General features: G+C 47.3%; 1 protein-coding gene across 3 annotated transcripts in view; it reads left to right on the plus strand.

Moving 5' to 3' along the window:
* NPEPPS (aminopeptidase puromycin sensitive) overlaps positions 1-13,461 on the plus strand; it is a 41,754-nt gene that overhangs the window by 2,915 nt on the left and 25,378 nt on the right. For all 3 annotated transcript variants that reach the window (XM_051794830.1, XM_051794831.1, XM_051794832.1), the window contains exons 2-3: positions 5,931-6,015; positions 12,916-12,993. In XM_051794830.1, the coding sequence (XP_051650790.1) occupies positions 5,931-6,015; positions 12,916-12,993 (163 nt within the window). The remainder of the gene's footprint in view (positions 1-5,930; positions 6,016-12,915; positions 12,994-13,461) is intronic.

The following is a 13,461-nucleotide window of genomic DNA, read 5'->3' on the forward strand; positions in this document are numbered from 1 at the left end:
TTAGTGCAGGCTGTGATGTTTAGTCAAGGTATTACAAGTAAACACTTGATCATTCTTACTCACACCAGTAATAGGATTTGCAACCCTCTGTGTAGAATTTTGGTCTTTCAACTCGAGCCCTAAACAAGTGTTGCAGCCTTGGCTTTGGGGCAGGACACTTGTGGTGGCTTTAGCACCTATAAATAACTTAAAGCATTCTGTCTTTAGGCCACAGTAATAAATGTTGCACTTCTATGGCAACTCCAGGTAATCTGCAGAGGGTAAAACCTTTCATGATCCAAAAGATCAGACCAGATTGATCTCGAGGCCTTAAAAAGGAGCGATACCTGTTTGTGGTTTATTGTGGCATTTCTGGTGTTCAGGTCAGGAACTGGCCTTCTGTCCAGTATTGCTTGTTTCTGGATAAAGGAGTGGGACTGAAATCTGTCTCTCTGACAGTTTAATTCTGTAGCCTTTTGGAGCTGTGCTTGGGAAGTATTTGGTGACCCATCTATTAAATCTTGTCCGGTTAGTCAAGATTTTTAAATAATATAATTAGTGCTCATATGAATATTTATTTTTTTTTTTGAAGCCCGTAGAGTTGTGTAACAATTACATAAACTGACAGTACATAATTCCCATTTATCACTGTTGAAAACCCCCAAAATCCTTAAATGAACTGTTTCCCAAGGATCCCTCATCCCAGCTGGGACAAAGCGTGGATGTGGGAGAGTCCCAGCAGCGCCTGCTCACACTCCTGTGATTGTTCTGCCCCTTATGTCATCTTGGAGCGTTTGAACTCGATTTGCTGAGGGCGTGGGGACGGTTCTGAACGAGCACAATGACGATTTTTCTGGGTGGAAATAAGTTCATTTGCTGTGTTCATCTGCTGGGCTGAGATTGAGCCGTTCCAAGGCCTGGTTATCAGTGCAGGGCACTCGGGTTACTCAGGGAAGGGCAACTTTTTTTTTTTTTTCCACTCTGCTTTTGGCTCCTTGGCAGGGCTGGAACAAAGAGGGGATGTGTGGCCCTTGTGCTCTGCAGCACCACAAACATGAGTAACCACCAACAGAAACAAAACAGCTGCCCTCCTGAAGGTTTTAATCTCTTAAAATTCGAGTTCTTAACACTCTGAACAATCACCTGCCTGGCACAGGGGGCAGAGCTCCAGAAGGGTACACACTTGTCTCCCAACTTCCTGGTATTTCCCTGTGGATAAACTCCCTTACCCTGGAGAGTGTGGTGGGGTGATTCATTTCTCTCACTGGAAACTACTCTGAGGAGTTTCTTGGTTGCAAAACAACTTATCTTATAAAGAATTTACAACCCGAGGTACACAGCTCTTTTAAATATCTTTTGCAGTCCCTTTCATGTATCTTAGGGTATATTTAGCAATGTTTAACCTGTATCTGTTGCTTTTTATAGGTTGATTATGCACTGTGTGCCAGCCTAAGGAATGTATAGTCTGATCCTGCTGGCTGCCAGTTAAAGATTAATTGTGACACTCTTTGTGTGTAATCCTTGAAAAATGAAGCTTGATGGGTGTAGTATTTGTGCTCGGTGTCTCCTGGGGAGAGGGGAAGTTGTCCAGGATAAATAATACATGGTTGTGTTATCCTGTGTTGTAACTTGCATTTCAGGCACATGAAATTAAACCCGAATTTGCATTTCCAGCAAGTGAAAATTAAACCCGAATTTGCACTTCCAGCAAGTGAAATTAAACCTGAATTTGCACTTCCAGCAAGTGAAATTAAACCTGCTTTTAAGAGTTAAAGGTACCGAGCTGAGTGTTCAAATCTGGTGCTTCAAAGCCAATGCCTCAGGGCTCTCAACTCAAAAATAGGGGTGTCTTGCCTTTCTCCCCCCCCAGAAGGGCTCTTCCAGCCCTGTAATTCCCAAGGCTGGGAGGCTGCAGTGCTCATGTACAAAGGGATTTACTTGGCTGTGTGAATTTGACACCTCTGCACCACGTGTGAGAGCCACCCAGGGGCTGGATGCTCTTTGGAATGAAGGGAATTTTTTCCAGTGGGCCAATCAGTCCTGGCATTGCTAATTTTACCCCTCGGCTCCCAGAAATTTGCTGGAGATGCAGATTAATAAAATCTCTTCTCTCAGGTTTAAATTCTTAGACAGATACACCCTGGAACACAAGCGAGGTAATTTTAGTTGTCTATTTTTAGAGAGTAAATTGCTGAAAACACACGTGCTTGTTACAATGCTGCTTTTAGAAAAGGGCTGTGGGGCTGTGTGTCAAGAATTGAATTATCTGGTCGTGTCTGTGGCTCTGCAGAATTAGTTTTGACTCCGGGAGATCTCTTTGGATGCACCTCATCCTGTATTTCAGGTAGGCTGGCATTCCACTGGAGCCGTTCAAGTCCCTGTTCCTGATGTCCCAGGAAGGTTTTTCCATCAAACCCTTTTCCTGCTCTGATGAAAATCTTCGAGTCCTGTTTGGCAGAGCCAAATAATCAACATTTTTAGCTCTTCTGCCATCAGATGATGTTACCTTGGGAAACTTCTGGGGGGGGAACTTCAGCTGTTACCTCCTGTTGGCTGGGATTTTCCTCCCCCCTGGTGTCTGTGCCTGGCTGAGCTCAACAAGTATTTGAATTCTGATGAATTTACTGGAGTTTCATCAAAAGCCAGAGGTTTATATTCCTTTATTTCAGATATTTCCTGGTGGTTCATCTGAGTTTTAAGTGCCAACCCTGGGCAGAGCTGCTCGTTGTGGGCATTTAGATATTGCTCTTCCCTTGATTAACCTCTCCTTGCTGAAGAGTACATTTATTATGTTCTAGGGCAAGGTGAAGCAGGGTGACAGTCCCACATATTCACCTGGGTAATTGCTTATACCTTATGCAGAAAGATGCCTTTTTTTTTTTTGCCCTTTAATACGATTTCATTCATGAAAATCACTCCAGGGGCAGAACATCTGTCTGGGATAAAAAGCAGTTCCCAGGTATCACTTCCAGCAAAACACATGGATTCATTCCAGGCTGTCCCTGGTGTCTGCAGCAATTCAGCTGCAGGTTCTTGTGACATCAGGTGGTCATAAGTTAAGTATGTTGGGCGGGTTCTGGTCCTGTTTTTGTTCTCACAGGTGTGCCTGTGCTTCAGGATTTTAGTGGCTCAGAGGGAGGAGGCTCAGGCTGGAGCCCGGGTGGCAACAGGAAAGCTCCTTTTCCCCTCTGAACTCAATTCTGGGAGCCTCAGAAGGGGCTGGGCCACCCCACTGTCACAGTTCCTGCCTGCACCATGAATTTCACCCTTGGTTTTTTTTGGGAGGCGGAGGATAAGCTTTTTTTTTTTAGCCTGCTGGTTCCTTTAGTCCCTCGAGGTGTTTCCTGGTTGTAAAACTGGCTTGATATTGGTAGGAAGTAAGGAAAAAAAAATCCTAAAAGTAGGTGATTTTTCTTTCCAAGGAGCCTCTGAATTGTCTCTGCTTAAACCTAAACTTTCTTATTTTGCAGGCACAGTGCTCCACTGAAAGTTGTGTCCTCGGAAGAGGCTGTTTTTTAAAGATCAAGCCTATTGTTAAACCCACATTGTCTGCAATTTGGACAGCTCTTAATGCATCTTGAACTCCGAATCCAGAGAGATTTGGATTTATAGATTGAATAAAGGTCTCCAGACATTTATAAAAAGCTTTTCTCATTCTGATTTTATTGTGTTTTAGAGGACCTTGAAAAACCCCAAACCCTAATATTGTGATAAAAACTGTTGGGCTCTGATTTTGCTCTTGAGGGAGTGTTGCAGTTGTTCAGTTTCGTGGGCACAGAACTGGTGAAAAAAAAAATAAGGTTTCAGGTTATAAATCTTTGCTAGAAGCATCAAATCTACTCTCTCTCACCTCAGCTGTTGCAGTTGCTCGTTTTGTGCTTTTGTTTTCAGAACCAGGTTGGGTTTGTTGGGTTTAATTCCATAAAGAGGCAACGTGGCTCTGCTGCACCTCTTGGTGTGACACCACTGCAGGGCTTGGAATGATGCACTAATAATTACACCTTTAAACCTTTGTTTAGGAAATCAGACAGTCCCATGGTTGGGAGTAAACCAGAGGGATTTGCTTCAGGAGCCAGGTTGGTGTCTGAGGTTGGAAAGGAGCTCCCGGTCAGGCTGGTGTGTGTTCCCCACCCTCTGTGGGCTTTGGATCTCCCTGGAAGAGCTGGTGGGAGCCCTTTGGCTCGCAGATGGATGTGGGAACACACCTATTAAGTTACACATTGAAATTTCTTAAGCCTCCTTATCAGTGCCTGGGCTGGAATCTGGTTTTTCTGTCCCACATGACTAAGGGACCATTCCCGGCTGGAGCGGCTCCGCACGGAATCTCTGCTTCCGGCTCCTCCTCGCCCAGATCCCAGGCCCTGATGGCAGAGGGAGAAGTGTCTGCTCCAGCTGGGATACCTGAGCTTTTTATGGTGCCTTTCCATGCCATAAACCCGTTTCCATGGAGATGCCAGCGGGGCGAGCTGGGCTGGGCACACGGAGCAGCTCCTGGCCCAGGGGAACCAGCTGCCACTGCAGGGAGAATCCTGGAGTGGTGTGGGTTGGGAGGCACCTTTAGAACCATCCAGTTCCATGCAGGAACACCTTCCATTAGATCAGGTTGCTCCAAGCCCTGTCCAACCTGGCCTCAGACCCTTGCAGGGATGGGGCAGCCACAGCTTCTCTGGGCAACCTGTGCCAGGGCTTTTCCACCCTCCCAGGGAAGGATTTCTTCCCAATATCCCATCTAACCCTGCCTTCCGGCAGTGGGAAGCCATTCTCTGTGTCCTGTCACTCCAGACCCTCCTAAATAGTCTCTCTCCATCTTTCCTGTAAGTTCCCTTCAGGTCCTGGAAGGCCACAGTCAGGTCACCCCAGAGCTTCTCTTCACCAGGCCGAACAATCCCAATTTTCCCAGTCTTTCCTCCCAGCAGAGCTGCTCCATCCCTCTGGATGTTTCCTCCCCTGGATTCGCTCCAGCAGCTCCCTGTCCCTCCTGTACTGGGACCCCAGAGCTGGAGGCAGTTCCAGTTGGTTCCTGCCCTGTTCAGACACGGATACCCGGAACGATGGATCCGGGTGTTAACGGGCATTTTGAGGTTATAACAGTGAAGAAAAAGAAAGGGGTGGAAGTCCTTGTGCTCTGAGGAGCTCACTCTGGGGTGGGAAGCAGCTTCTTCGTGCACATGTTAAATCTAGTTGGCTGTTACAGGAACTTTTACTCCTTTATTTAAGGAACTGCTCTTGTCTCCTGCTCGAAATCGTGTGCAGGACTAGCAGGATCCCCAGCTCCATCCAGCGTGACCATTCTAGTGGTTACAGCCATCGATTTCTAAATAATTCCCTCTTCAACTCCCAAATATTTTACCCCTTTGTAATTAATTTATATTTCATTGGAATTCCTCTGCATTCAAACAGAGAGCTGGCACAGCCCCACAGTTGATTCCTACGCCGGGAGCTGGCGCTGGGTAAATAAAGCAGAGCGTGTGGAGCCAAGAGCTGGCAGGAGGGAAGCTCACAGGGAAAGGGGAAGGAGAATCTCCTGGCAGATGTTTTTAACCTCGGAAGTGCTCACAGTGTCGAGCACCCCCAGGGGTTGTGTCTCTGCTCATCTCCCGCCCCAGGTTTCTGCCCTGGTCTCCCATAGATCATCTCCAGGGGAGGTGATGGGCTCTCCATCCGTTTTTCATTGCTCTTGGATTGCCAGGCGTGTACAAGGGCTCTATTGTCAGGCTTTCAGACCCCTTTTTACCCGGCAGTTCATTCCCTTCAATAATTTATGGTGGGATAAGTAGGCCTGGGGTGGCTGAGCACGGATCGAGCGCGCGTGTCCCAAGTGCTTCCTCACGGCTCCTGGCCACCAAATTCCCCCTCAGACGCCTGGTGGAGGGCTCCTGGGATGGATGGGAGGTGGGAATGCCTACCCCGGGGAGCTTTTCCTCCTGGTGCTCACGGAATTTCTCTTCCAGGTGAAAAATGCGACCAACCAAATCGTGATGAACTGCGCCGACATCGACATCATCACGGCTTCCTACGCGCCGGAAGGGGACGAAGGTAGGGATGAGGATCCTTCCCATTCCAGGTGTTCTGAGAGCTGCTGCCAACGGCCAGCGACTTTGATTCCACTGTTACATAACATTTGATAAGCTCAGAATTCCTTATCTCACTTCCTCACTGCCATTTGCATTACGTTAAAGAGGTTCCCTCAAGCCTCCCTGAAATCTTGATGGGACACCACTGCAGGAGCTGGGAAGGTGCACTGATAGTTATATTTGTCAAAAAGTATAAACCTTTAATAGTGTTTATTGAGCAAACATAACTGGGAACAAGCCAGAGGTATTTGTTCTGCTCCATTGTGCCCGAGGGTTGGAGGCAAAGGATGTTGGGCTGGTTTGACACTGTGACCTGACACTGGTTTGAACGTGATCTGTACCTGTGGATTTGGGAATATTGACAAAATCCATGACAGGGATTAGATAAGGAATGTATTGATAACACCCTGCAGAAGGAAATGGGGAAGGATTTGGGAAGTACAGAAGACACTTAGTTGTCACTTAGCAGGATGTTCTGAGTGTAGGGCAACAGGGAAAAGGGTGGTTGTGTGGAGGAGACAAGGATTGGGATCCAGCCCAGTGGGAGGCTGGAAGTTCTTGGGGAAATGGGAGCAGCAGTGCCTGTTGGTAACACTCAGCTGGAGTCATTGACTTCCCCAGCTGCATTTTGAGGAGATTTGCAAACACAAAAAGGGTTTTAGCAGCTGAAGCACAAAATGAAGGAGGTGTGCAAAATAAGCTCCATGAATGGTCTAACAGTGATCAAAGCCTTCCTGGTTTTTTTTTACTGGAGCATTTGCTTTTTCAAGCCCAGCAGCTCTTTGGAAGGAGTCCCTGCCCGTGGCTTTTGAGGTCCCTTCCAACCCAAACCATCCCGGGGTTCCGAGTGGACTGTCTGCAACAAGTCTTTGCATTTAAATGGCTTTGACTTCTGTTACTTTTGATATAATATTAGGGCAAGCAGAGGGCTGTCTGGGTGCAGCAGAGGTGAGGAAGTGTCCCGAGGAAGCAGCTTTGGGAGGGTGTGTTTGGAAAAGCCCAGCTCAGCTCAGGAAGCGCCGGCACAGCCAGAGGGAAGGGAATGACTGAGGGGCCTGGAGCTGGGCCACCCCATCCCTGCAGGGAGAGAGTGGAGAGCTGTGCCCTACGTGCTCTGGGTTGTACCCTGGCACTCCAACGTTCCCAGCCTTCCCCAGGGAGCTGGCTGGGAGCAGGGTGTTGCCAAGCACTGCTGGAGCTATTCCTGATCCTGAGGAAAGAGGAGATAACGAGGGGTAGTAAGAGCAGAGTGCACCTGGAGTCTGTTCCCTGCCACAGGCCCAACCCCCTGGGAATGGCTTATTTTACCATTGAGAAAATGAGAGTAGAAGGGAAAAGTACCTGGGAATTAAAATCTCTTGCCAGCCAAATCAGAAAAAAATACATAAAATAGAGAAGATCTTTTGTAACTTGAAAGTATTAATAGTTGAGCTTAACAGAGACTTAAACCAAAGGGTGCTGGAATTGAGTTTATGTGGCTTAAATTCCTTCATTCTGGTTTTTTTGGATAGCCCTGAGTGTGGCTCTCTGCACACACAGGGGTTTGAGTGCAGCACTCAGGCCCTCACAAGCTGTGCTGTCATAAATGCTCCAGGTGTGGCCTTGCTGCACGTTCACTGTAATTATCCCCAGGCTTCAGGGGGTTAAAACATATCTCTGGGGTTGGGAAGGTGCCAAGCAGTGTAATGGCTTTGGGAGGAAAATTGCATGGAATTGGCAGGGTGTTTGCTGGCACCTGTTGATACAGCTCCAGTCAGTCTCAGTAATGCTCCTATTGTGCCCAGCTTTGGGATGGTAATTGTATAACTGCTCTCAAAAACTCGGGATGAAATGTGGTCCAGGGAAGCCACAGAAATATCAGCCACTTGGTTGGGATTTAATTCCTTAGGTGAGCCTGCTACCAGCTGCCTGGAGAGTGTGTGTGAAAAGGAGTGAGAAGTTAGGGGTGTTTCCTCCTTTAAAGCTCTTTAAATCTCCTTTAAAATTCTTCCCTAGTGGAGAATTGTTACCTCTTGGTTCTGTGTCTCAGTGGGGGAGAATTTGTCTCACTCTTGGCTGCAGTTTGAGAAAAGGTAAAACATGATCAGTCACTCATCTCCTTTCAAGTGTGATTCTGTCCCAAAAAGTAGGTGTGGGGAAAAGATCCCTGTCCTTTGTTTCAGGAGGTGATCTGTTGATTTTTGTGCAGAATAGTTATTTATTTTCCTAATAATTCTTCCTAATCCTGAGTGGGCTCCTTGTCCCCCTATTCACCTTCTAGAGGTGGATACAGCAGAGGGGAGGACTTGGCCTTTGGAATTTTAATGCAGATTTGCAGGGAAATCAGATTATTGCCCAACATTTGTCTGGAAGCTGAGGGAGGATCTGCAGCTTTAAAGTCAAAGTAAAGAATTTTGCTGTGTAATCCCCCATCCAGCGAGGAACAGACTGGGGGGGGATTGATTACTCAGGACTTGGGAGCAGAAAAATCCTGTTTCATCATCAAACTGGTGCAGGGATTTGTCAAGTGGGGGTTGTGGATTTGCTCTGTGTGTGCCAGGAATTCTGTAATGGAACAAAACTGCTCCAAACACCAAGTTTTCCGTTGCTGGAGCTGCTCCTCCCACTGATTATAAGGAGTCATTGGGATTGGGTTGGGTTTTTTTTTTCCCCCAGAAGCTGTTTTTTAGCATTTCTGCTGCATCTTTGGCTTTTAGGTGTGCACGTGCTGCACTGCCTGTGCCCAGATGGTTGCCTTGGCTGAGCTGAATGAGGAACTGCAAAGACATTCCCAAGCAAGTGGAGTTTGAAGGGATTGAGTTTCAGACTCGCTGAATGCGAAGGAGTTTGAGCTTCCTGTGAATGTCTCCTCCAGGCAGCTGTGAAACTGTGATGGAGGGAGTGAATTAGGTTGTCTTTGGCTTGGAATCTCCTCGGATTCTGGGGGGGATCTGAAGCAGCTTTTCCATTTTAGAGGTGCTTGGAGGGCAGCAGTTGGCAGCTCCACGTAGGAAATCCCAGGCAGCAGGAGCGGTGTTTGTTCAGCAGGAATAATAACCCAAAGTACAACTTTGGGTTGTACTTCAACCTTTAAGAGGCTTTAGGGCCAGAACTCATTCTTTTGGCCTTTCCCTTCCCACTGTGGGATGTTGGTTACAGCAGAGCCTCGGGTGGTGTTTGAAAAAAGAGGCAACCCCAAAAAAACCCTCCCTAAAAATCAGTAGTACTCGTGGAGAGCTGAGTATCTCTCCTCCCTCCCTCCCTTCTCCTGGCATTCCTGCTGGCCCTGCTGAGCAGCCAAGTGCATCAGGAAACTGCCTCCACAAGGGGAACAAAAAAAAAGGCACCTTCCTGCTCCTGGTGGTTGTGTGGGAATTCCAGTGGAAGGAAGGGAATGGGAACATGAATTCCCACCTGGGGCCAGGTGGCAAAGCCGACTGCTGCTGCTGCCTGTGACAGTCTGGAGTTGTTTGAACCAGTGGTGAATGTTTGTTTGTTGTAGGAAAATCTCACCTTCATCCTTTTTTCTCTGGAGAGGACTCGATGTGACAGGGGTTTAATGCAGGTTTTTAGGGAGAGCTGGGCTGCCTTGGCCTGGACCAGTTGGGAATATCTGATGCATGAGAATATGTTTTAGGATTTTACAGGTTGAATCTCATGGAAAGGGCTTGGAAGCATTAGGGTTCCTGGGAACTGGGGGACAGGGAGTGCTGGGTCAGCACAGGGAGGGTTTAAGCAAACAGTTTAATTTGCAGTAGGGAAGCCAGAGTGCTCCCAGCCCCTGCAGCTCCCCTGGGAATGCAGGGTCGTTAAGCCACCATACCTTAATTGCCTGTGACTTCTCCATGCCATGGATCGAGGGCCACTTGAAAAAATTCCATCTTTCCTCTTGGCTTCGAGTCCAGATTTGCCTTTGCTTGAAGCCCTTGGCTGGGAGCCACGACTGGAAGTGACAGAGCCCAGGAATTGGGATCAGTAATCGATGGCTCCCTCTGGTCACTGTGCAGCTGCAGGAAGTTCTCTGTGGCAGGCCTGGGATTTATTGCAAGAGCTGTTGTAGAATTTGAAGTGCAGTGCTCCAAGTTCTGGGATGCAATTTTTTAGGCTTTTTTTTTTCTTTTTTTCTTTTTCCCCCCCAAAAAAAACCCCACGGAGCAGCAGCTTTTGATTTTTCTCATGCAGCTCAGCCCAGACTGTGCACTAATGTGCTAGTGATTAACTTGCAACCTTGCAGTGCCAAACTCTCCAAAGTTTGCAGGCTGCCAAAACTGGGCTGTTCTCTTCAGGAGCTTTTGTATTCCACTGGTAGGAATTCACACAGCCCTTTGCTGCAATCACATCTTTGTTAGAAGCAGTCCTCTTAAACTCGAACAAAAAGTATTGTTGATGGTTTTCCATGGGTCTTTTGCTCTGGATTAAATTATTGGCACTGAGTAGTCAGTTTAAACAACACACAAAAAAAAATGTAGCTTTGAATCTTTCATTTATGTTCTTTTGCTTTGGAATTTGATGTGTGAGGAGCTGCTTTGAGTAAGAAAACCCTGAAGGCCTTCACCTCCTAACCCTGGTGATGTTCAGCTCTGCCTTTCCTGCTACAGGTTAAAAAGCTCATAAAGTAGCAGAGCTGCAAATTCAAACACACTTAAGAGCACTTCACATTTGGGAGAGGAGGAGGGGGAAACTTGATATCCATTGTCAACCTTTGGCAGAAGCTGCACATAACACACATTCCTCTGCACTCCTCAGTTTGGGGAGGTTGGAACGTTGCTCCTGAAATCCTGCTGGGGTTTGTCTCCCCTATCAGATCCTTGTAAAAAAGATAAAAATGTTTATGGTTTGCTGTGGTCCTTTTAAAAATCCACTGGGGGGGGGAAGTGTTGCTGCATTCCTGAGCTGATCCTTATCCAGCCTCTCTCAGGTGTTCACTTACCCTCTGACCACAACCTGCAGCTCGTCCAGCAGCAGCAGGAGCCCTCCAGGCTCCCAACTTCCCAGCAGGAATCCAGCCAGTCCTTCCCTCTGACCCAGGGCACCCACATGCTGCTGCAGAACAACAGGTTTGTTGTCTGGTGGACTCGGGCTCAAAATTCCTGGGATCTGAAGGATGGAGTCAGCAACCAGCTCCTCTCTGCTGCTGGAAGCCCACTTCAGATTAACACCTTGCACATAAGGACTGTTCTCCTGAAAATCTTCCTTTTCTGCCTCAATACCCCCAGAGTTACAAGAAGAAAAGCCAAACCCTTATTTTTGGTGCTCTTTTCCCACTGTTTCCTGGCAGTTGGGTGCCCTTGGCATGGATTCTGCTTTAAATGCTCCATCTCATCCATCTTAAAGTTGATTTTCAAAATCTTGGAACTCCTCAGCACGGATCAGGAGTCTAAAGTTCTTCTGCTTGATCCTGTGGAGGATTTTTTCCCCCTGCATTTGTTTCTACTCTGTATTTTTTGCAGCTATTTCTGTGTTATTTGAGCCCTGTCTGTGTCCTGCACCCCAGCACGGTGGTTAACTCAGATTAAACCCTGAGCAGAGCTCAGTGAAACCTGTACTTAAAACTAATTTATTCCTGCAGCTCCTGCATTTATGTGCTCTGGGAGCAGGGGTTTAAGGCTGAAATCACACTATTCCAGAATAAACAGCACTTGAAACTTTAGAACAATAAAAGCATGTTTCCAGTTCCCTTTGTCACTTGTGGAACAGCTCAGCTGAACATCCTGGAGTGTGCTGAGGCTGAAACCCAACACCTGGGTGCTTGGAGTGATACCTGAGTGTGGAAAACAAGTCCTTTTGTGACTGAAATTGTTGTTGCAAACCAGCTTTGTCATTCAAGAAGTTGGTTGAGTGGCAAGTTTTCCTTTTAGGATGAAAAGCCTGTTGTTGTGTCCAAGTTTAGCAGTGGAAGATGCTGCTGCAGAAACCATTTCTCAGCTGCTTTGGAGCAGATTTAAGGTTCTTAAAGATAATTTCTCAAGGGTTTTTGCAGTGGTTGAACGACACAGGGAGCAGAACTTGCAAAGTGAGGTCCTGCATAGCTATTCCAGGTTTTTTTTGGCTGAAGGATCATATGGATCCACATCATGTTGGAGGCAGCAAGTGGGACCTGAGTTAGGAAGGAGGAAACAACACCAGGTGCTCTCTCCTGGCTCTGTGGAGCTTCAGGACACTTTAATTCTGGGGAGGTTCCCTCCCCCTGTCTCTCCAGCTTGGCCTCATAGTTTGGATGTTTGCATCCACAAATAGTTCCAGTGCTGTGTAAATACCAAACTGCTGCATTTTGGGGTGGATTTGGGATCCCTTTGCTGAGCAGGACAGGAACTCCAAAGGTGGACTCTGCTTCTGAAGTCACTTTTTAAATAAAACCAACATTGTGTTTTATTTTGTGGTTAAATCCAAGCAACCCCCCCCTCCTGCCCTGCTGTGGAGATTAATGTGCTTTTCCAAGTGAGAGCCACAGATTGGGTAAATAAATCCTAAGCATCTTGTTTGGGATAATTATTAAGAGTCGTGCTGCACTGATGGAAGTGTTTAATATTGAGGGGAATTTTGGTGCAATATTTCACCATTTGTCAGGATTGTGGCAGCTGTTCCCAGCATTCCTGGTGTCCTGTTCTTGCTGCAGGTTTATCATTTATCAGCTCACCTTTCATTCCTGGGCTCGGCAGAAGCTTTCCCTGCCATGGAATTCTGAGCATGAGGGTGTTCCTTTGCTTCCTCACGTTGAATTATGGATTATTCAGAACCTCCATTGATTTGCTCTGGAGCTGCAGCATGTTGGGTTCAGCTGATTCAGTGAATTTTAAATGTTTTATTATTCTAACCTAAACGTTCCTGAGTACAAACCCCTCTCTGGGGCAGCCTCTGACCAAGGAAATGTTTTCTGTTCCAGAGGTTCACGCCACGGGGTTCAACTACCAAAACGAGGATGAAAAGGTTACTCTCTCCTTTCCCAGTACCCTGCAGAAAGGTAGGAGCCATTCCCCTGCTTCCTGCTGCCTCCAGCCCTGGGTCTGAGGGGTTTGCACTTGGAAAAGCTGGAGTGGGACAGCTCTGCCTTCCCTGAAGTTCCCCAGTGAGGGTGTGGTGCTCCCTGTGGATGTGCCCACCGTGGGTCACTTTGGGAGCCTCTGGAACTGGAAATGTTGTGTCACTGAGGGTGGTATTTCCTGCCAACACCTGAGGCGGCTCTGATTGTTTTCCTGCCCTTGGGAGGCAGGAGCTGTTCCTGTTATTCCTCCTGAGCTGTTCCCTCCTGAGCTCATTGGAATTACTGCAGGATTTTCCTCACCTTCGATGTTTGGATTCTTCTGCAACTGCTGCAGTTTCTTGCTCTGAGGAGCCCGTGGGTTGAAACAGCTCCTCAGTTTAAATAAACCAGTTTTATTTCATCTGGGTAAATACAAATAGGAAATTCTGGGATGATCAAGCAGGAATG

This window comes from Manacus candei, unplaced genomic scaffold, assembly GCF_025592945.1.
Source record: "Manacus candei isolate 608988 ecotype Guabito, Panama unplaced genomic scaffold, ASM2559294v1 h1tg000040l, whole genome shotgun sequence".
NCBI classification, from domain to species: domain Eukaryota; kingdom Metazoa; phylum Chordata; class Aves; order Passeriformes; family Pipridae; genus Manacus; species Manacus candei.